The 23,730-nt window shown below is 37.0% G+C and overlaps 1 protein-coding gene across 2 annotated transcripts in view; it reads right to left on the bottom strand.

The window, feature by feature from the left end:
- The window catches only part of ptpn4a (protein tyrosine phosphatase non-receptor type 4a), a 72,841-nt gene that overhangs the window by 33,100 nt on the left and 16,011 nt on the right, over nt 1–23,730 (bottom strand). The window contains exon 2 of one of the 2 annotated variants that reach the window (XM_052148948.1): nt 15,214–15,368. The exons of the other annotated variant lie outside the window; for it this stretch is intronic. Coding sequence (XP_052004908.1) covers nt 15,214–15,351 — 138 coding nt within the window. The 5' untranslated portion in view covers nt 15,352–15,368. The remainder of the gene's footprint in view (nt 1–15,213; nt 15,369–23,730) is intronic. 2 annotated transcript variants of the gene reach the window in all.

Genomic DNA, 23,730 nt, shown 5'->3' on the forward strand with positions numbered 1-23,730 from the left:
ATTACTCTCCATTTCCCATTACCAAAATGCCCCTAAATGTTTTACATGAGTTTGTTTGTAAATCCCATTATTCACCATGCACAACACAAGTTTTCACTGACAAGCAGCAAGGGAGCAAAGAGTAGCAATTTGGTAGATGTAATGCATATGTACGAGATCATTTCTCGGATATCAGCTGCAAAGCATCTTCATATCTTCAGTAAAGCACTGGTAGTTGGCAGCTAGAAAGAGTCAGATGTAAAGGCTGGTTTTATTGGCTGTCAGATCCATAACAGCACCCTAACAGCAGAGCTCAGGCATTACCAGTGATTTCACTTCCCCTCATAAACTGCCCCAGGGACACAAAGACAGCATATTCTGTACACATGCCCCCTGAGAAACACAGACTGACAGTTCAAACCATGAACAAGCCGTGTTAATCAATAAACAAAATATGGCATCAGTCACATCAGCAAAATGAATGACAGGTTGGCATGGAGGAAGCAATAACTGTCTAAAGCTTCTGCAGATCTGCAAAGCGTGAGCTCATTACAGGTGAAACTCGAAAAATTAGAATATCATGCAAAAGTTCATTAATTTCAGTAATTCAACTTAAAAGGTGAAACTAATATATTATATAGACTCATTACAAGCAAAGTAAGATATTTCAAGCCTTTATTTGATATAAGTTTTATGATTATGGCTTACAGCTTATGAAAACCCCAAATTCAGAATCTCAGAAAATTAGAATATTGTGAAAGGGTTCAGTATTGTAGGCTCAAAGTGTCACACTCTAATCAGCTAATTAATCCAAACACCTGCAAAGGGTTCCTGAGCCTTTAAATGGTCTCTCAGTCTGGTTCAGTTGAATTCACAATCATGGGGAAGACTGCTGACCTGACAGTTGTGCAGAAAACCTTCATTGACACCCTCCACAAGGAGGGAAAGCCTCAAAAGGTAATTGCAAAAGAAGTTGGATGTTCTCAAAGTGCTGTATCAAAGCACATTAATAGAAAGTTAAGTGGAAGGGAAAAGTGTGGAAGAAAAAGGTGCACAAGCAGCAGGGATGACCGTAGCCTGGAGAGGATTGTCAGGAAAAGGCCATTCAAATGTGTGGGGAGCTTCACAAGGAGTGGACTGAGGCTTCAAATGTCGTATTCCTCTTGTCAAGCCGTTCCTGAACAACAAACAACGTCAGAAGCGTCTTACCTGGGCTAAAGAAAAAAGAACTGGTCTGTTGCTCAGTGGTCCAAAGTCCTCTTTTCTGATGAGAGCAAATTTTGCATCTCATTTGGAAACCAAGGTCCCAGAGTCTGGAGGAACAATGGAGAGGCACACAATCCAAGATGCTTGAAGTCCAGTGTGAAGTTTCCACAGTCTGTGTTGGTTTGGGGAGCCATGTCATCGGCTGGTGTTGGTCCACTGTGCTTTATTAAGTCCAGAGTCAACGCAGCCGTCTACCGGGACATTTTAGAGCACTTCATGCTTCCTTCAGCAGACAAGCTTTATGGAGATGCTGACTTCATTTTCCAGCAGGACTTGGCACCTGCCCACACTGCCAAAAGTACCAAAACCTGGTTCAATGACCATGGTATTACTGTGCTTGATTGGCCAGCAAACTCGCTTGACCTGAACCCCATAGAGAATCTATGGGGCATTGCTAAGAGAAAGATGAGAGACATGAGACCAAACAATGCAGAAGAGCTGAAGGCCGCTATTGAAGCATCTTGGTCTTCCATAACACCTCAGCAGTGCCACAGGCTGATAGCATCCATGCCACGCCGCATTGAGGCAGTAATTAATGCAAAAGGGGCCCAAACCAAGTACTGAGTACATATGCATGATTATACTTTTCAGCGGGCCGACATTTCTGTATTTAAAATCCTTTTTTTTATTGATTTCATGTAATATTCTAATTTTCTGAGATTCTGAATTTGGGGTTTTCATAAGCTGTAAGCCATAATCATAAAATTATATCAAATAAAGGCTTGAAATATCTTACTTTGCTTGTAATGAGTCTATATAATATATTAGTTTCACCTTTTAAGTTGAATTACTGAAATTAATGAACTTTTGCACAATATTCTAATTTTTCGAGTTTCACCTGTATGTGAGGACTTACATCACATATGAACTCAAGGAAACATGGGAATATGGAGCTCAAGTAGAATTCACAGATTGACTTGGAATATGACTTAAAATAGTAGATAAAATTCAAACAGAACTTTGTTTTAATTTGATTTGTGACAATATTGTCACGTTAACTTTAGAGAAAAACAATGTAAAACCCGAAGTTGTGATTTCTTTCACTGCATTCGGCTTCATTTTATTTCAGTCATGCACTGAGATTGCAGTAAAAATGTTAAAATCAATTGAATTTTAGTGTTTAATGTGACAGTCCCTGTGGAAATTCAAATCAAAACTGAATACTTTATATTTTCAATTGTTTTATTTTTGCAAACATTGTTCTCACACTGTGGTACTCATGTTGGTCATATTTAGATTTTTGCTTCAATAATTGGACTTATTAATTTTGGCAGTGATTATACTCTCTTTACTCATACTTGGTTACATTAAATGATAAAGGTGTATCCTAAAGCAGGTGTTTAGTCTAGACTAGGTTCTTGTGACAGCATCAAATCTGAAACAAAACACACAGTGGTGACACCGTTTCCTGTTCCTGATGCTGCTAGAGCTCATGTTAGTAGCCTGCTAGCCTGTTTAGCACTGCTTATCTTTCTAATTTCAACGTTTAATCTTTAATCTCTCACATTTTTTTCAGCTTTTATACTTAACACGATTGAACCACATGCATTTTACCATGCATACCCACCTTTCCACTTTACCTTACCGCACACATTTTTTACATGGATCATTGCATCAATCTCAAACTGGAACCACGTGAATTACATGAGGGATTCTCATCAACCTTAAACTCCCGCTGATCAAAAAAACACCACCACAACAGCAACAAACAACTGCAGTAAGTCATGGCATCCGCTCATATTATCGCTTTATGCATTGCATGTCACATGTTTACTACAGCTTCTTCCATCAGCAGTGAGGGATTCACATGTGATAAATGTAAGGAATTAGTCAGGCTGACGGAGAAGTTTAATAATTGGGCTGCCACTGATAGTCGACCAAACGTTAGTCGATGAGAAGAGTCTTGGTCGACCAAGTTTTGATTGGTCGGTTGGTTGCAGGAAAAAAAATACTCAGCAGGAAAACGACGAAAACCAGTATTAGCGCTGGTTGAACGCTAGGTGGTAATATAGGTTCATTTCCATTTAGCAGGTTTAGGGTTAAGCCTGCACAATAAAGCAAGACACCTTGATTTCAAACTTAGAACTTTATTTTTTTTATTTATTTTAAATAAAAATTCAAATGAAACTTGAAAAAAGTAAGTGCATTTAAAATGTGCGTTGTTCAACTTTTTGAAAGATGGTTTTACAACATTTGAAAACATCTCTCTGGCAATGAAGCTACTTCATCAGTGCATTCTCTACCGGACAGGTATTTCGTTGTCTGGGCAAATACATCATGTGTGTGAATAAATGTATTTTGTTCCCTCCTTCATGATATCCAATTACATCGGCAAACCCAGGACTGAGGGATCAGTGAATATTCTTGCTTTTAGTGATTTTGCATTTAAAATGTATTTATTTAAAAAATTTAAAACTTAAAATCAAAATACATTTCTAAATTCAAATTGCACTCCAAACGAAAAGAAAAAGCATATATATATATATATATATATATATATATATATATATATATATATATATATATATATATATATATATATATATATCATCGATCCCAGACATCATCATCTGTCGGCAAAACCCTAATGTCCATTTCTCTCCAAATGTTCAGACAGTCTTCTTGCTGGTTTTTCCGACACATTCAGAATTATTACCACTGCTTTTGCCGGTGTCACTGCGGCTCGCTTCATGCGTGCGCTTCTAAAATTAATATTTTAAAGGCTCATTATTAGGGTTTAGTATGTCTCTGTAATATACTGTAGAACTGTGATAGTAATGTTACTTATAACATTCTTTCTCAGCCCTGGAACTCAAACCATTTTCGGATGCCCCCAAAATATATATATTAAAGTAATTAAATTAATATCATAAACGTGCGATGACTAGTCGACTAATGGCTTAAATTAACCCCCACTAGTCGACTAGGAAAATCTTTGGTCGGGGGCAGCCCTAGTTAATAAGTTAAAGAAACGCATCAAAATGCTAGTGGAGGTCAGTGAGAAAGAGAAGCTGGTATATACTGTTTTGGGTGCAGGTAGTACAGCGAGCAACACACACACTTTGGTTCTGGCAGTAGAGCCCAGCAGCAGGGAATTTGGGTGACTTCTCGACAGCATACTCATAGGGCAAAGCGACACCACTCTCCCATTCCTGTTAGGATTTCCAATCGATTTTCCCTACTCAGTGATGCACCCACTGAGAGTCATGTTGAAAGCGCCACTGTTATTTGTGACTCTATTGTAAAGAATGTGGAAATAGAGACTCCAGTCACCATTGTTAAATGCATTCCCGGTACCAGAGCGTCTGGCATCAGATAAAATTTACAAGTGATGGCTAATGCTAAACGTTGATTTTCTAAGATTGTTATTCATGTCGGCACTAACAATGTCTGGCTTTGCCAGTCATAGATCACTAAAGATAATATAAAAAGGTGTGTGAACTTGCAAAAATGTCAGCCACTGTAATATGCTCTGGCCACCTCCCTGCTCGTCATGGTGACGAGGTTTATAGTAGATTAGTGTCACTGAATGGTGGGATTTCTGAGTGGTGTCTGGAGAATCGCATAGAATTCATAGACAACTGAGTTTTTGGGGAAGACCTGACCTGCTAAAGAGACGGATTCCATCCCTCCAGGGAAGGTGGTGCTCTCCTCTAGTAATATGGATCATATTCTTAATAGTGATAGAATTTGACTAAATGGGGCCCAGGTTAGGAAGCAGGCAAAGTGGCTAATCCAAACATCTGCCAGTTGCTTTGAGACATCACACAGGTCACTTAAACTACAACAAATAGAGAATGAATCACCCATATACAGTATCATATAGAGACTGTGTCTGTTCCCCGAACGACCAAACACAATGCCCTCATTAAGTCATTCAGATTTTTTTTTAATGATCATTAAGTCATTCAGATTTTTTTTTTCAAAAAACTGAAGATAAACATCATATAAAAAGGACTATTAAACATTAGATCACTTTCATCAAAATCACTAATTGTAAATAAAATGATCACAGATCATAGTTTGGATTTGCTCTGTTTGACTGAAACCTGGATTAAAACAGATGAATATATTAGTTTAAATGAGTCTACTCTCTCAGGTTTTTGTTATAAACATGAGCCTTACCTGAAAAGTCAAGGAGGCGTTGCTAAAATTTTCAGTGATATTTTCAGTCACTTAAAGGTCTGGATATAAATTAAATTTTTATAAAAATGATAAATGCTTAATGTAACATCATCAGATATGAATAAAAAAAAATATATTTTGTTCTTGCAACAGTATATAGGCCATCAGGGCCATATTCTGAATTACATCGAGAATTTGCTGATTTTCGGTCAAATCTAGTGGTTGCTCTGGATGGAGCTTTAATCTTCAGAGACTTCCACATAGATAATGAAAATGATACACTGAGATTAGCATTTATTGATATTCTGAACTCTGCTGGGGTTAGACAAAATGTGACAGGTCCAACTCATTGGCAAAATCATACGCTAGATCTAATTTTGTAATATGGAATTGATGATGATAATATAGAAATTCTGCAGCAAAGTGATGATATCTCCGATCATTACCTCATCTCTTGTATGCTGCTTTAGCAAAGGTAATTCAATCTATGCAACGTTATCATTCAGGTAGAAATATTCTTTCAACTACTAAAGATAGCTTCACTAATAATCTTCCAGAATTGTCTCAAATACTCAGTACGCCATAAAGTTCAAAAGAGCTTTATGTTGTCACAGAAAACATTGATACAGTCTTCTTTAGCACTCTAGATAGTGTCGTCCGCCTTCTATTAAAGAAAGTTAAAGAGAAAAATCCTGCACCATGATAAAATGATCACACTCATGCTCTCATGAGAGCATCTTGGAAAATGAAGCATAAGTGGGAAAAACACAAAATTAGAGGTATTTCGCGGTGCATGGAAGTGTCTCGAACTACAGACAGGCTCTAAAAACAGCCAGGCCTATATATTTAAGCAAATTCATAGAAAATAACCACAACTATCCCAGGTGTTTTATTCAGTACTGTGGCTAAACTGATTAGGAATAAAACTTAGTTGAAACAAATATTCCATTACAGCATAGTAGTAATGAATTTCTTTACTGAAAAAATTATTAGAAGCAAACTGGAATTATGCATCCATTTTCCACAGCACCCCAGAAGACAAATTATTCCCAATGAGCAACTTCAATCCTTCGCTGTTATAGGTCATGAAAGCTAACAAAAATTATCAAAACATCCAAATCAAGAACATGTATGTCAGACCCAATACCGACTAAACTCATAAAAGTTTTCTTATAAAGTCTTCTTAATATTATTAACTCCTCATTATCCTTAGGGCATGTCCCAAGAAACTTTAAACTGGCAGTTGTCAAAACGCTTATCAAGAAACCACAACATGATCCAGGAAAATTAGATAATATTAGACCGATTTTAAAATCCATTTATGTCGAAAATACTAGAAAAGGTAGTGTCCTCCCAACCATGTTAATTTTTACAGAGAAATGATATATATGAAGACATTCAGTCAGGATTTAGCCCCATCATAGTACAGAGACTGCACTTATAAGAGTTACAAATGGCTTGCTCTTATCATTTGATAGCGGCTGCATTTCTCTTCCAATGCTTTTAGATCTTAGTGCTGCCTTCGACACCATAGATCATGACATTCTCTTGGATAGAAAAACATTTGGGGATCTAGATATGAGCAAAGATCCAGACCTCTGTGTTTCCTTCCCCAGCCAAAAGTGCTTTATGTAGACATCCTATTGAGGCTTGAGATTTTCACACTAATAAAGGAATGTTTCCCAACCACTGTGCCGTGGCACACTAATGTGCTGTGAAAGACTGTCAGGTGTGATGTGGAAAATTATCAAATTTCATAAAATAAATAACTGTATGACATTTTTTTTCATGGATCCAAATTCCTCACTTTTCTGAGAAATTTGCTATTTTGAAACCATAATCGGTCACTTTTGTGATAGTGAAGAGAAATGATTAATGTGCAAATGTGACTGATATTTATACACGTTAAGGGTCTTTCACATGAATCATGTCAGCGCTGCAGAATACATTGGTGTAAAGTGGCGTCACTTCATAGACTTCAAAGTGTTTTTCACACATACGTTTTTGCTTCAACAATAATGTCTTTTGTTGTAATGTATTTTCTCTCTTCCAAATACATTTTCAATGTTTATTGTGCACATTCCCACTTTTTTACGTGGCAAACTCATAAAATTGCCCCTCTGTGACGCTTTCTGCAACTCTTGTCATGTGGAGAAATGCGTCGCTTGACCATGGTGTTGCTCAAGCGGAACACCAGGTACGGCTCCGCTTTATTTCACGATGACACTGCTTCAGTATTTAATTATTTTGCATTTTTGTATTATAATACTCTGCGATCTACATCATCTTAATCTGTTAGGAAAGTCTGGAGTGTGCCTGGACTGTGAACTGATCTTTCTTACTCTCCTCAATCAAGTGCGAGCTCAAGTGCTGCTCTCCCACGTCATCATTAGCGTATCAAAAGATCTCATGTTGTGTTAAATGAAATCAGACGACTATTCGACAATGAACATTTTTGTAGTCAATTTTTTTTGTTAACGTTGTCGACTTGCTTCTTTACTGAAAACATCAGAGCTTTGTTGGACCGAGGTGGGGTTGTTTGTGCGGTGTTCCTAGATCTCCGCAAGGCTTTTGACACTGTTAATTATTCAATTTTGCTGGCTAAACTATGTAGTTATAATTTTTCCACGGATGCGCTTAAATGGATTGAATCTTACCTCACTGACCGTCTCCAACATGTTAAGAGTTCAGTCTTTTAAATCAACCGCTCTTAGTCTGTCCACTGGTCTTCCTCAAGGATCTATTTTAGGGCCTCTATTGTTCTCACTTTATATAAATGACCTTCCATCCATCTGTAATGATGTCTCTATACAGATGTATGCTGATGACACTGTAGTCTATGTTCATGGTAAGAATATCTCTCAGGTGGCTGAGAAGCTCACTAAATCGACGGACAACATTACAGCTGGTTGAAACAATCCTGCCTGCAGCTGAATACATCAAAAACAGTAGCAATGTTTTTCACAAAGTCCCACAAAAACTTTAGTGTTGAGCCAGATATTTTCGTTTCTGGAAAAAGGCTGCAGATTGTGTCAGAATACAAATATCTGGGGGTTTTGATTGATTCAAAATTGTCGTTTACATTGCATGTAAAAAGGGTCTGTAATCGCATCAAATTTAACCTCATGAATTTTAGACACATTCGCCATCAAATGTCCACACAGGCAGAAAAAATGTACATGCACTCTCTTATCACATATCACTTACTGTTTACCCATCTGGTCACAAGCTGGTGTTACGTCTCTGAAACCTCTGCAGTCACGTTACAAACGATCTGTTAAAATTCTGGATAAGAGATTAATTATTTCTCACCATTGTCCAATATTACAAAAACATAGATTACTTAGCTGGGAAAACATGGTCAAATACTCAAATTTATGTCTCCTATATAAAATTATTCATGGTTTATCATCCCCTCCACTCCACCAGTTTGTTAACATCCATACAGCTGATCAGAGCAGAACCAGAGGTGCAGTGAGGGGAGATTGTGTCATTCCCTTTAGAAAAAGTGTATTTGGTCATACTTCTTTTTCTGTTCGAGGTGCTACTGAATGGAACCGCATTCCTTTAACAATCAGAAATCTAAAAACCTATTGTACATTTAAGAACCATTTAAAGAAATGGTTACTTGAATTTCAGAGCTGTCAACATTAACACATTTCTCTAGTCTTCTTGCCTTGTGTGTATGTATATGTTATGTCTTTGTCAGATGTTTGTTTGATTGTTGGTTTGCTGTAATTCGACTGTATTTTTTTATTTTTTATTTTTTTATATATATATGTAATTTTAGTCTTTTTTAGGGTGACTTTTAACATCTGTCCTGGGACTGCAGACGAAAAATAGCCTTCTGGCTAATTCTGGCATATTGGCAGCAATGTTAATTAATATGCACCGTCCCTGTAATAATAAATCGATAAAAAAAAAAAAAAAAAAAAAAGATAATGTCGACTAATCGTTTCAGCCCTAGTTACCGATACCATTGTAGAAATTAACTTTTCACAGTCAGCCATGATTAATTTAATCCATGAGTGAAATTGTTCAATAACAGGGCAGTTACTGAGATTAAGCAAGAAGTATTTGGCTGGTCATGTGTTCCTAACATGGCAGCCCCCATGATGGGACCCTCTCCAAATAGAATAAAACTGATTTTAAAAGGTTACTGATATGACAGGAGTCTTCATCTAATGTCAGTGCTCATGATTTTATACATAGGTTTCAAAATTGCTATTAATTTCTTAAGGAGTACTGAGTGTAGCTTTAAAGGTAGGGGTTTGTTTAATCTCAAAACCAAGGGGCAAGTTGTTGTTTTTGGTTACAGATTAAGAGCGCAAAGCATTAAAAAATATATATATATATATAACTTGCACGGATAAATCATTTATAATAAAAACAGAAACATCCAATAAGAAAACAAGAATTGTCAATGGTGACTTTAATGGAAGGTGGAAACGGGGCCATAGTTGCCATAGTAAAGGACACAACCAACTAACGCAAATCAAAAAACAAATGTACAAAATCAAATGGAACCTACACACTACGAGAGATGATACAAAAATCATCAAGTCGAATATTTACAAACTTCTAGATTCTTTTCTGCATTCCAGGCATAACATGCACCTCTTCAAATAGACAAGACATATTTGTGATGGCCCCTCTATAACATCCACTGTAACACTAATAACAGCCTTCCTGTTTTCATCACCTTGCCCCCTCCTGATTTTTTGTCTCTGATCCTCCTTTTCTACTGCCACTAGACCTTGTGCTTCCGTTCATGTGTGCCCTATCCTCATCAAGGGCCCGCTGTGCTGCCAGGCTATCTAGGTCACTACGAGGTTTGAAACAGAAATGTACAAGGCCAGAGAGCAAGTGAATAAATTTGATCAATGGGGCTGTTACATGAGAACTAGCTTTCCTGGAAATGTTGGTTACAAATCAAAGAGCAGCATGACGGACAAACTCTAAGAAAGAATGGCTTAATTCATTTAACAGATTAGTGCCTCAAGACAGTCATGTTGGGGCATTGCTATAATGTCATATGTATTAGAGGAAGAGATAAAACTATCTGGAAATAGTTCCTAAGAAATAGGAAATTATATTGTATAATATAATTTATGGGACAGTGAATACAAGTTGGTAAAAACCTGATCAAGAAACATGTATGATTCTTGCATGACCTTATTAAATTGAATCAACAAATCATATTAAACATCACTTCAAAGTTAGCACAAGGGATGGATCATGATGTTTGACTAGAAATTAGTGAGGTAGACTCACTTATTTATATATATATATATATATATATATATACATACATACATACATATACACACACACACACACGGGTTGCAACGGTATGAGATTTTCACGGTATGATAGCCGTCTCAGAAAATATCAAGGTATCACTTTATACGGTATTACACAATTAGTATTATCAGTGTTATTTATTTATTTCATTTATTTTTGAGCAAACACTTAATTATAACTGAAACTTGAAACCATTTATTTTATTGAAGTATGTGTAAAAAATGTCTCTCTTTTGAAAATAAAATAAATAGAAAAAAATAAGCAAACAGAATTATGAACATGATAAAAAAATATTATGTAACTATAACATGTTATATAACTAAAGCATGTTAGTTTACATGTTAGCATAGCATGTTAAATGAACTACTAAATGAAAAATAACATAAGCTGTGTGAGCTTTTGAAGTAATGTCCTGTGATTATTAATAGTTAATATATACTGTAGGTGCACGACAGTGAGTCCAGACTGCTCCTGTCTGTACCTTTATCTCAGTGCTTATCAACTGGTTTTGCTTCAGGAAACAGTGGAAATCAAGTGTCGACCTGTCATAGATTAAACATAACCTGTATTTATTGTATCCTGGGTCGCATTTCCTTTTATGTTGTATAGTTTTGTTCATGGTTTTCCAGTACAAGGACATGCATCAAGTTACATTATTTTTGTTGTTGATGTCAATAACAAAATAATGAATATTTTTGTTGTTGAAGTTTTCTCTCCCCCCTTTTAAAAATTGAAGAGCATATTTACTTATATGAGCCCATTATTATCCCATTTGTAACCTAATATTACATATTTATACACATATTACACAGAAGGAAAGGCTCCTCGTTACCATGGTTTGGTCAGTGTGCTAGTCTTAAATAATAGTAATAATAATAAATGTATGTATTTCTGAAAAATAAATACTAGCCGAAACACATCTTGAAACTTTAACTAAAACTACCACTGTTTATATAAACGGTCTAATAGATCATTTCATAAGAAACTATAACATTTTGTCGGTAAAATATAACAGTTACTTTTACTCATGTAAAATCCTGAAACAAATTTGTAAAAGGTGATGGTGTAATTATTAATATTTTAAACTATTTTGGTAAAGGGGCCACATCGGGCTGTAAGTAGTTCATGGGGGGGCCACATTGTGTTGCTTTTGAGATACAATGTTCTGCATTGATTTGGTTTTTGTAACTTTTAAGCCCAGAAATATTTGTGTACTCAATTTTCTGAAGTGTATCTGTGACTAATGGGACTATTCTGCTATTGCCTAAAGTATTGTATTGCTCTACAAAGGTAGATACTTTTCTATCAGGCATTAAAAAACTGAATAAAGGCTGAGATTGTAAAATGTATTTTACCATCTCTACTTCCCTATTCATTTATTATTGAATTTAACTATCTCTACATCAGGGGTCTGTTATAATAATAATAATAAAAAAAATAAATTTATAGAACATTTCATGTTTGTGGCATAGCGGGCGAGATTACACGTTTTTTTCTAAAATTGTATCCGTTTACATGCTAAAAGTGTCATGATGTGGGTCTCCTCGATGGTTTCAGCACACAACTGAATGACACAGGCTGCATGAATAAATGATTACTGCAAGAGTTAGACGCTCATACAGGTGCGAAGGGACTTCAATGTTTCTAAATTGCACAAATAAAATATACAAATACATATGTCACTGGCTTGCTTTTTCTCGCATGCCAATGATTACTCCTCTGTGTGTCAATGATGCAGAAATCAACTTTTATATTTAATTTAATCACGGAGATGGTTTACCTGCAAAATTTGTTCTTCTTCTGCTGTCCATGACTCAGTTCGAATAGACCAGTTGAGAAACACTGCTTTAACTCACACACTCATGTCAGACCCCCTCAACTCCCTTCTCTCTGACATTTTCTCCGCTGCATGAGTGTGTGTGTGTCGCAAGTTGACGAGTCTGACAGGCATACAAGGAGGAAAGGAGATGCGCACTCGCATGTGAGATTCTCCGTCCAGTTGCATTTTTTTCTCAATACCGTAGTTAAGCAAATGTACATGGTATGATAAATGTACATTTTCAAACCGTGGTATATCGTGAAACCGGTACACCACTGCAACCCTAATATACAGACACACACACACGCACGCACGCCACGCACACACAGGGTTGGGTAGAAATTCTAGCCATTTTACATGCACAAGTTACCAGACACGATCATATTTTTTTATCAAGCAAATTCACATTGGATCATAATAATTTATTTTTTTTCTAGAAAGATCTTTGAAATCAGGGCAAAAATCATATTCTTGCTAATAATTTTTATTGCTTTCCAGTAAAAATCAAAAAATCCTTAAAACAAGATCAGTTAGATTAATCTTGTTTTAGAAACAACACAGCATAACACATTTAGGTTTTTTAGAGAATGTATTTTTAACGACTGGATTTTGTCTTACTGTACTGGCAGAGTTTTTTAAGTCAAAACAAGTGAAAAACTCTACCAGTGCAGAAGAAGTAATCCAAAGTATTTTTAATATGTTACTGACCTTGAGTAATCTAATGGAATACATTACAAATTACAGCATGTATTCTGTAATCTGTAGTGTAATACATTTCAAAAGTAACCCTCCCAACCCAATTTATTTGGACTGCAACGATATACAAAATTCACGGTTCAGTACGTACCTCAGTTTTGGGGTCACGATTCAGGATGGTTTTGGTACAGCAGGGAAAACAAAGAATAATTCTTTAAATTATAAATTTTGAAAACAGTGGCTGATGACCAATAATCACATGACTGCACTATGCATATTTCTTTTTCTGTCAAAATTAAGACATTAGCGGTGCAGATTTCTGTGTCTTTTGCCTTTCAGCTGACACTTGTACTTAGCACTCAATTTTCAAGTATTGTTTTCAGGAAAATCTGAATATTCACATTATCAGAGGAGAGGGCGGATCTGTTAGCATTGAAAATGTCCCCTGCTGGACAATTACAGAGCAAGCTTGTTTATATAGAGCGGGCACTACAGAATTGCTGAAATACATTCTGGTAGGAGTTTTATAAATTGGCTCAAGCACATTAAGCAGAAGCTTAAATCCTGTGTTCTCGACGACTGTGTATGGTAGCATATCTGCAGCAATAAATACTACTATAGCATTTGTTAAAGCTTTAACCCTGTCTGAGCTCGCAGCGAGAGGCTGCTTGAATGGCGTGGCGAGACTAAAGTCTGATTTATACTTTTGCGTCGAATATACGCTGTAGGGTCCATATAGCGGCCAATGCCTTGGTTTGCATTTATAGTTCTGCGATGATGTGTCTGCGTCGTTTTGCAAGTACACAACCAAAACGCTATTGTTGACAACTTTTTAAACGCACCTTGAGACTTATGCATTTTATTGCGGTGTGCTCTGTCTAGCTATTTTTGAAAGCAAGAACACATTTTATATGCGCATCCTGCTGGATTGTTTCGTCATTACAGCGGAAACATAAAATTCTCCAGGGCCCAAAACACCCTCAGACCCCAGAGGGTTAAGAAACGTGTCCAACCAGGGTCAGGTGAACCTGAAAACATCCAAATTATTATTATAAATTATTTGTTCTGTTAGTTTGTCAAAACAATGAGAGAATTATACAGATGACTTGTCGTTCAGGCAACCCTTTGACTGGTCAATTTTGAAAATATGTAGTTTTGCACATACCTAGTGTTGCTAGGCACTAGCAATGACTTCATGTCAGGATATATAACAGGACATTTTCCACAAGGGCCTATTTACACAACACTTGAGGACAAGGAAGAGCAAACATATCTTTTGCAATCAGATCAGCAAAAGAAAGAGCTGTACATTTGTGCTTTTGCTTGTCGTGTGTGTGGGAGTGTGTCCTGGCAGTTCTATCTCAGGTGCAAGTATGTACATGAATCTCTAGAACCCTGAGGGACACCTTTCATCCCAATGGAATGTAAGGCATCTATACCTTCTATAAGCACAACTTACAAACTCTCAACTAGCAAGAACAGGAGCACAATGTAGATGATCTTGACCAAAACGCACAGATTACAAATCACAAGCACACAAACAAGAGTTTATGGCTTGCATGATTTTGGTTTTCTATGGAAAAAAATTGTAGCACTTTGAAATAACTTGCATTACTACAAGTTAATTTACAATTTGAACAAACCTGATCCCTGAAGATCTCAGTGAGGAACTCATCCTACACCATTTGTGCTTAAATAGAGGTGTGCGATTACTTTTCTAAGAATTATACTGAAGAAGGGAGCTGAGCCATATCTAGAGACTGGAATAACAGAGACTTGGTGGTGGGCTCTTTGAATTTAGCCAGTAAGCAACTGCCTAGCAACCATTAAGAACACCCTAGCAACCATGTAGCCAATTCCAAGCAACCACCCACAACACTCTAGCACCATGGCGATGCTTTTTTTTACATGAAAACATTTACTAAAATGTGAAAATGGAGTTACACTGCATAAACTTAGAAGATCGTTTGTTAAATCAAATATATATTTTAAATGACTTTGTTTCTTTTTAAAGGTATACTTACATTGACTTTAAAAGGCTGGACAGTATTGTCCAAAAAAATAACGTTGCAGACCACCTCGGTGCGCTGCCTGTCGCGCGCCAGCTCCGTCGCCCGGACATTGTAGGATCTGCCTGCAGGCAACCGGAAGCGTGCGGTCATTACGGTCCAACCCGAGTCTGTAACACAAGGATATCTGCTTAAGGTTCCAATGATTTACAGTATTGGCATCCTTGTCAAACTTTATAAGAAATTTCGCTTTGACAAAAAATATAGATTTTCTTTTTCCAGTGAGTTATCGGATATGATGGTAATTGTAACTTAAAGTTAACAAAGAAAACACAAAATACAATATGCAAGCTGCATTTAACATTTACATTGTTGCTAATGTATAGTTTCCAAATGCATTGTAGTGTGTTCAGATAATTTAATAAGCTGGGAATATTCTGATTTCAGGCTTTGAGTCCATTTCTGAGTATAACTTAAGTTTGTTTTAATGTAACAATCAATTTTGCAAATGTGCGCACACACAAAAAACTATCCACAGCAAAGCATAAATCCAGATGTCTGTGAGAATCAGTGCAGCTGGGTCTCCACACTCAAACTAAATAAAAAGAGCAATTTGGGAAGTTTCAGGTCTGTATTTGTTTCAGGTCACAGGGTCAATTTAATGCCAGTGAGCCATGCGTCTTATTCATTGAGGTCAAAAAATTAGACCTACCTCACACAACACAAACTGGATTATTATTATTTTTTATATATACAGTCTACATTTTGCCTAAATTAAGTCATTTTCTTAGGGGCTCTGATACTTTTTATAGCTTTTCTGCCAAAAGTAATAGAAAGGGGGACATCTTAAGAGGATGGACAAAATGTAGATGTACACAAAACAGAGGGATCTGTGCAATCACACATAACAATTTCCAAATTATTGAATACAAAATTAGGAAGATTCTACAATAGTTAGAGTTCATCTGGCAGTTCAGGTGACTTGCATTTACCTATTAAAAAATGACTTTGCGCAGTTCCAAGTTAGAATTTCAGTTCTTTCTTTGAATGACTTGTGAACCAATAATAGATTTTGGGGATAATAAACGCTTTGGCTGATCGAGAAACCAAGGTGTCCCAAAGAACTCAATATGTTGCAAAAAAAAAATCTTGACTATGTAACCACATTGAAAAACTTATTGAAATCTTTTTTGATAAATCTTTGCCTCGCACAAGGATGCATTTCAAAGAAAAATTATTTCAGGGTGAAAGTGGGCAAACACATTATGATTATTGTTGACATTGGCGAAATGCCAGCTAGCCAGTCAGCAAGTTGGAATACCACATCATGCCTGGGCACCTATAACTGGCCAGTGGAGACCACTCTGGGTATAAAATGAGGACTTTTTATTCTTCCCTAACATTGTATATGAAACTTGAATCTCTGCAAATGAAATATTGCACAAAGAACAATTAATTGCCCAACAACGAAGATGGCACTTCAGATTTTCTGTCAGATTGCAATCATATCCAATACCACTTACTACTATATACTGAAAAATGGAATACATGAAAATATTTTGTGTGCTATACCAAGACAAATGGAGGTAAATTTATAAAAATCACAAGGGAAAACACTACTGCATTTAAATGGTACAATGCCGGCGTAAAATCTGTAAGAATAATGTCATAGATTAATGGTAACTGCTGTTTCATAATCAACTACCCGATAGAGACATTTTTCATATGATCACAAGATAAACAGCCTCAGTCCCTGGCATGTGAACAATTACATCATGTGTTAACCTTTAAGAGATTCACTTTTCAATCTGCATTTTTTTCCACATTTCTCTGGTTGTCTTGGGAGATCTGTTGTTCTGAGGATCCAGGGTGGTTGCACCAGCCATACATAAGTTACAACTTAGCTTAATGTGGCTTAAATTGGCACCAAGTCACAATTTATGCACTACTAAATGTGAGCGTTGCACCTTTAACTTCGGTAGAACGTAACCCTATGTATAAACTAAATATTTATGGAAGACTCCGACCAGGAGTCATGGTTGAAATAAAAATGCAGACTGATAATAAGCTCATGTTTTGCTTGACATGTTTCAATTCTTTCGATATGCTGCATGATGTTGTCATATACAGCCATGGCCAAAAGTATTGGCAGTGACATACATTTTGTGTTTTGCAAAGTTTGCTGCTTCAGGTTAGATTATTTTTTTTCACATGTTTCAATGGTATACTAGAAAACAATGATAAGCATTTCATATTTTGAAAGGCTTTTATTGGCAAAAACATTCAATATATGCAAAGAGTCAATATTTACAGTGTTGACCCTTGTTCTTCATAACCTCTGCAATTCGCTCTGGCATGCTGGATATCAGCTTCTGGGCCAAATCCTGACTGACAGCGATCCATTCTTGCCTTATTAGTGCTCGGAGTTGATCACAATTTGTGGGCTTCTGCTTGTCCACTCACCTTTTGAGAATTGACCACAGGTTCTCAATGGGATTAAGATCCGGGGAGTTGCCTGGCCACTGATCAATCATTTCAATGTAATGATCTCCAAGCCACTTCATTATCACTCTTGCCTTGTGACATGGTGCTCCATCATGCTGGAAAATGCATGGATCATCACCAAATTGCTCCTGGATCGTTGGGAGAAGTTGCTCTTGCAGGACGTTTTGATACTATTCTATATCCATGGCAGTGTTTTGGGGCAGATTTGAGAAAGGACCCATTCCCTTGGATGAAAAGCAACCCCACGGCCCGACACAGGACTCATGGTAGCATTCACCTTTTCTTCTCTGGACTATCGATTATCCAGATGTCCCAAAGAGTCGGAAGGGGGCTTCATCAGAGAAAATAACTTTGCACCAGTTTTCTGCTGTCCAATCCTTGTACTTCCTGTAGAATTTCAGTCTGTCCTTGATGTTTTTCTTGGAGAGAAGTGGCTTCTTTGCTGCCCTTCTTGCCACCAGGCCATTGTCCAAAAGTCTTCGCCACACTTTGCATGCAGAGCACTGGTGGTGACACGATTCCGTAGCGGATTCCTCAGGAGGTGACGGTCCTGGCGCTTGCTGGACACTCTGGGACATCCTGAAGCCTTCTTCACAGCAGTTGAACCTCTCTCCTTGAAGTTCTTGATGATCCGCCAAATGGTTCTTTCAGGTGCGATATTCTTTTCAGCAATTTCTTTGCATAGGAGGCCATTTTGATTCAAAGCGATGATGGCTGCACGTCTTTCTTTAGAGGTAACATTGCTAACAAGAACACAATGCTTGGAAGCACTTCTTCCTTCCTCTTATAGCAAACCATCTGCTCTTATAAACCAATCAGAATGAGAGTGTGATTTCACCTGACTAATACTTGTTCACACTTTCCCATGTGCTGCTGATATGATTAGTGAAATTATGTTAGCTGGTCATTTTAGGCCAGGGCCAAAAAACAGTGAAATGGGGGTTTTGGTGATAAAGTTAATTTTTTTGGCCAATGAAGCATTTTGAAATCATTTAAAATGCATCTGATCACTCTGCACAATAATCTAGAAACAATGCGAAGCAACACCACAACAACTGAAGCAGAAAACTTTCATTGCCGATTCTTTTGTCCATGGCTGTACACAAGTTTACGTACACGAGAGAGAAAGAAAATGTACTTTTAAGCTGCTCTTCAGCATGAAACAGTGCAGTTTTAAGGGTGTCAAGTCAAGTCAATTTTATTTGTATAGCGCCTTTCACAACACACATCGTTTCAAAGCAGCTTTACAGAATATCAGCATTAACAGACGATAAAACTGTAATGTCTATAAAGTCGATTAATCATCATTGTGTAATTTCGATAAAATACGATTTTTAATAGTGTTTAAAAATAATTAAATGATAATTGTATTAATAACCCCAGTGAGCAAGCTGTAGGCGACTGTGGCAAGGAACACAAAACTCCATAAGATGTAGATTAATGGAGAAAAATAACCTTGGGAGAAACCAGACTCACTGTGGGGGCCAGTTCCCCTCTGGCTAACATTATGAATGTAATGTAAATATTAATTATGTATAGGTAAAATCATGGTTTAAAATGATTAAACTAAGTGTTAAGGGTCAGTGATTAAACATCGATTGTGTTTGAACTGTAAGATTAATGACCAAAGTCTTTGAAGTCCATCTCGATTAATTGCAGAAGTTCACTTAGATGCAATTGTCCTTGTTAATTGGCTGATGAAGGCTTTTGTTGGCAATAGTTAGTCTAAGCATTTCATTTCAAGATCGTAGTCCATAAATAGACTGAGGTGATGCAGGTTGGAGTTGGCATCATTTCATCCTCTGAAGTCCGTTATAATAGAATGAAGTGAGGTTGGGCTGGCACCGGCTGCATTTAGTCATCATCATTCTGAGATGATGACTAAATGCAGCCAGTGTCAAATTTCAAAAGACTGAAAATATATATAGTACATAAGCCTGTTATATTCTAATTTATTTATCACCCCTTATTTATATTAGATACAGTTTCTATATAATGTTATATAGACAGGACAAATATACTATTTATCAAATATACCTTTATTATGTATCGTATTTTAATGGGGATATAATTTATTACAGCTGATATTTACTGAGCAAACAAGGTTTGAACATCAACCGTAACAAGATCAAATTGAAATTTACAGCTTTTTAACAGTTCTGTGTACAAATTTGAAGGCTATTTATTTATCAATTCAAGTAAACGAGAGCTTATGACCTACTAGCAAAATCTTGCCTTAAGAACAGGTGGTGCAACCAAATTAGGCACGACTTAGTTACAAACTAACTAGTAGTTACTAAGCACTTTATGTCCCAACTTAAGTGAGAACTTATGCACAGCTGTTGCAACCCTAGCCTGGTGAATTGAGCAGAAGCAAGTAGAGCAGCAGAGCAATTCATTTGTAAGGTCAGTCATGTGGAAGTGTTTTCACTGCTACATTCTGACATGTGGGTGACAACCATCAGACCATCCAGAGACTCCTGAACACCTCTCATGTTAATTCAAAGGTTTTTGTGGAAATAAATAAAAATTGTAGACTAGGAAACACAATATTAATACAGCTGAGAGTTGCAGATTCTAAAAAAAATCTGAAATGCGAGATTGACGATCTCTAGAATAGATTTATACTGGGAGGCCTATTTCTAAGCCTAACAGACTGACAGAAATTTGTTAATCTTGCATGAGCCTTGTACACAATTCTCGCTCAGACATTTCCGTTGTGTGCACGAGTTCTGATGCAAAAAAGAGGCGTTTAAATTAGACTATAGGCCTATTAGTAACAACAACCAGCTAGCGAGTTGTAAGCAGTCTGATGCACAGATGTGTTTCTGATGTTTCACCTCTGCTTGCAGTGGCACACGACAATGAGTACTGGAGAAACATCACCTGAAATATAGTTTTAGAATGAAAGCAAAAAGCACCATTGGAAATTTGGAATTATTTTCTCCAATTTACAATCATCAAAGATTAGTGTATAAGATATCTAGTCTGCAGTGTTGACAGCTTTGCATATGCTCTGCCGGAAGCCAACAATGGCAAAAAAATAAGAAACAGAAATACAAAGTAAGTGGTAAACTATTAAAGATGGATAAAGTTTACATATGCAAGACAAATGCAGTGTTTCCCCAATATGCATTTTGCAGTGGCGCCATTGTTGGCATTTCAAATGGTTCATTTAATATTCTTGATGCAACATAACGCTTGCTAGCGCAGTCAGCTGTGCGCTTTGTACACTGCGAAAGAGATCACACACACACACAAATACATGCACTTACTCACAGTGACGTCACCACATAACAACACGTGTCAAATTTTCTTTATTTCAAGTGGCCCGCAAGCTCATTTTTGAAACATAGGATGGTAGGGGTTCGTAATGTTTCACTGAACAATCAGGTAGTGCTTTCTTCGTGAATATAAATGAGCCTTCCCCTGTCATCTGTATGTTTTGGAGCACATTTTGCTGACTTCAAAAGCGGAATGCAACAGCACAACATGGATCAATTATCAAACAGATTAATCAGCACCAAGAGCGCAGATCAGGTGCGGTAATTCGCAGACTGGCCTCAACCAAACCAGCGAGATGTGCGGTGGTGGGGATTGCGAAACCCGTTTGAATGTGACACAGAATTGCCTGTTGCAAAACTCTTATGTCTCTATGATGAAACTAGTTTAAAACAAACAGCTCCCACATTCTAAAAGGCACTGACAAAGAAAGCAAAGTAGAAGGCTTTTCAATTCACAGATCACAACGCTTACAAAAATGTACCATGGATTTACTGTAATGACACTATCTGTACTGTATTACCTATGGTAATTGTGGCACAAAAACTTTCTACATGAATTTAGACTGTTATTTCATTACAAAAATGCAATAGTTCTTTATATAGAAACCATAGTTAATAACCATGGTAGTGAGGAGCCATGCATGGTTGTACACTATAGTTACCATGAACTATTATAAATATCATTGTTAAAAAATAGTATAATAGTAATAACTATAGTGAATTTTCATAATTATGGACAAGCTATCAGTTTTGCATCTGTTTAAAATCTGTACTCTTGAAATGCTCTGATTGTATGAAAATGTAAGTTGTTTTGTTTGCCTTCAGAAATTCCAAGACATGGCTATAGTTTAATCAGTAGGAGCCTGATCAAAGGAATCTGTAAAGAAGACCCAACTTAGTCTCACTGTCAGAATATTTCAATTTAGCCATATAAAAATTAGGTGTTCATTTTTTTCCACAGATATGACTTTTATTAATATCATAATTTTAATCTACATCCCAACTTCAAAATCAATACTATACTGTCAAATGTGCATTTCAATGCACATAACATGTAATATTATTTGCATGAGTGCTACCAAAGTAGGTGCTGGTGCCACATTGTCAACCGATCCTTTGAGGTCACAAATAAACCGTAATGTGGTCCAGACTGAAACGGAGTTTGTCACACCAGTTTTAATCTATTCCTAGACAACAGCAGCACTGGTGAAAACAAATCCTAGGGGAAACACGGAGATGCTATGTGCAATGTTTGATGTCCTTGCTGTGGCATACTTCCTTATTTAAGCTGAGAAACTCCAGTGCAAGGAAAGAGAGAAAACACTACCTTCAATGGTTTACTATAGTCCTTTCCAAAAACATCAGCTTTAATGCATTCTAAATACACAAACATAGCACAAAAGGTCAGCAAGCATGGCAGCAGCCACAAAGCCCAGGTGTCCTCAGGGTAGCTCGATCCCACCTACGCAAGCAAACCTTTATATGTCCATTCCCTCAGGGAACGTCAAATAATCAAATTAACATGCTTGAATAGGCTTCCATTCCATTCAACATAACTCATCCTGGCCTTCCACATTTTCAGCATGAGCAAAATCCCTGAGCATTTGGAGTCCTTCATGTTGGTATTTTATTAGACAGCAATTAAATGTGAAGTCTGTAATTACTGCACCACTAGCAGAACCAACATTTTGCAAAAGGAATTAACAATAATGGTTGTCTTCCATCAGGAGCATGAGGTGGGGATCTCTTAGCTGCTTACACGAACACTTTTGTGTGTTCTCAGGTACAAATGCAAGACTTGGCGAAACTCTAAACTAACAAGCTTCTTGTTTCCCCTAGCAAACTTAGAGCCTGCACACTGGTCTAAACCCAACAAGCCTGACTCAAATTTATAAAGAAACACAGTTTTGATTAAACCTGCACATTCCAGTCAATTCTGCACTGCTTACAGAAGCAGGTTTAACTGCTGAGGGCTTGTGCACTCTAATCATGTGAATTTCTAGACACCAGGGGCGGTTGCACCAGCTATAGGCACGTTACAACTTAGCCTAGTTGTGGCGTAAATGGGCACTAAGTCACAATTTATGCACTACTAAATATTTGAGCATTGCACCATTAAATTTAGGTAGAACGTAACCCTACCTATAAACTAAATATTTACAGAAGCCTCCCACCAGGAGTAACGGATGGTATAAAAATATATTTTTTTAAAGTCTATTTTTCCAGCCTGTTGTTTTAGTATTTATTTATTTATGGTCCCCTTAGTCATTTTAGATTGTTATTGAATTGTTAATTATATAAGCTAAATATATCATTAATGAAATCTTGTTTTAGTATGTGCCGTCTTTCAATGGGGATATCATTTATTACAGCTGACAGTTATGAGCATACAAGGTTTGAACAAGATCAAACTGAAATTCACGGCTGTTTAATACTTCGGTGTACAAATTTGAAGGCTGATTATTGGATCAATTAAGGCAAGCATAAAATTATGCGACTACGCATCACTTTATGGAGAGCTTATGACCTACTAGTAAAGTCTTGCCTTAAGAACTGATGGTGCAACCAAATTAAGCCCTGACTTAGTTACAAGTAACTAGTAGTTACTAAGCCCTTAGTGTAAACTTTACATCTCAACTGAAGTGAGACCTTACGCACAGCTGGTGCAACCCTACCCTGAGCCCTGATCATTCCTACTCCTGCAACCACTCACCAGGAACCCAGCCCTCAAGGAATACAAGGA

This window comes from Xyrauchen texanus, chromosome 18, assembly GCF_025860055.1.
Source record: "Xyrauchen texanus isolate HMW12.3.18 chromosome 18, RBS_HiC_50CHRs, whole genome shotgun sequence".
NCBI lineage: Eukaryota > Metazoa > Chordata > Actinopteri > Cypriniformes > Catostomidae > Xyrauchen > Xyrauchen texanus.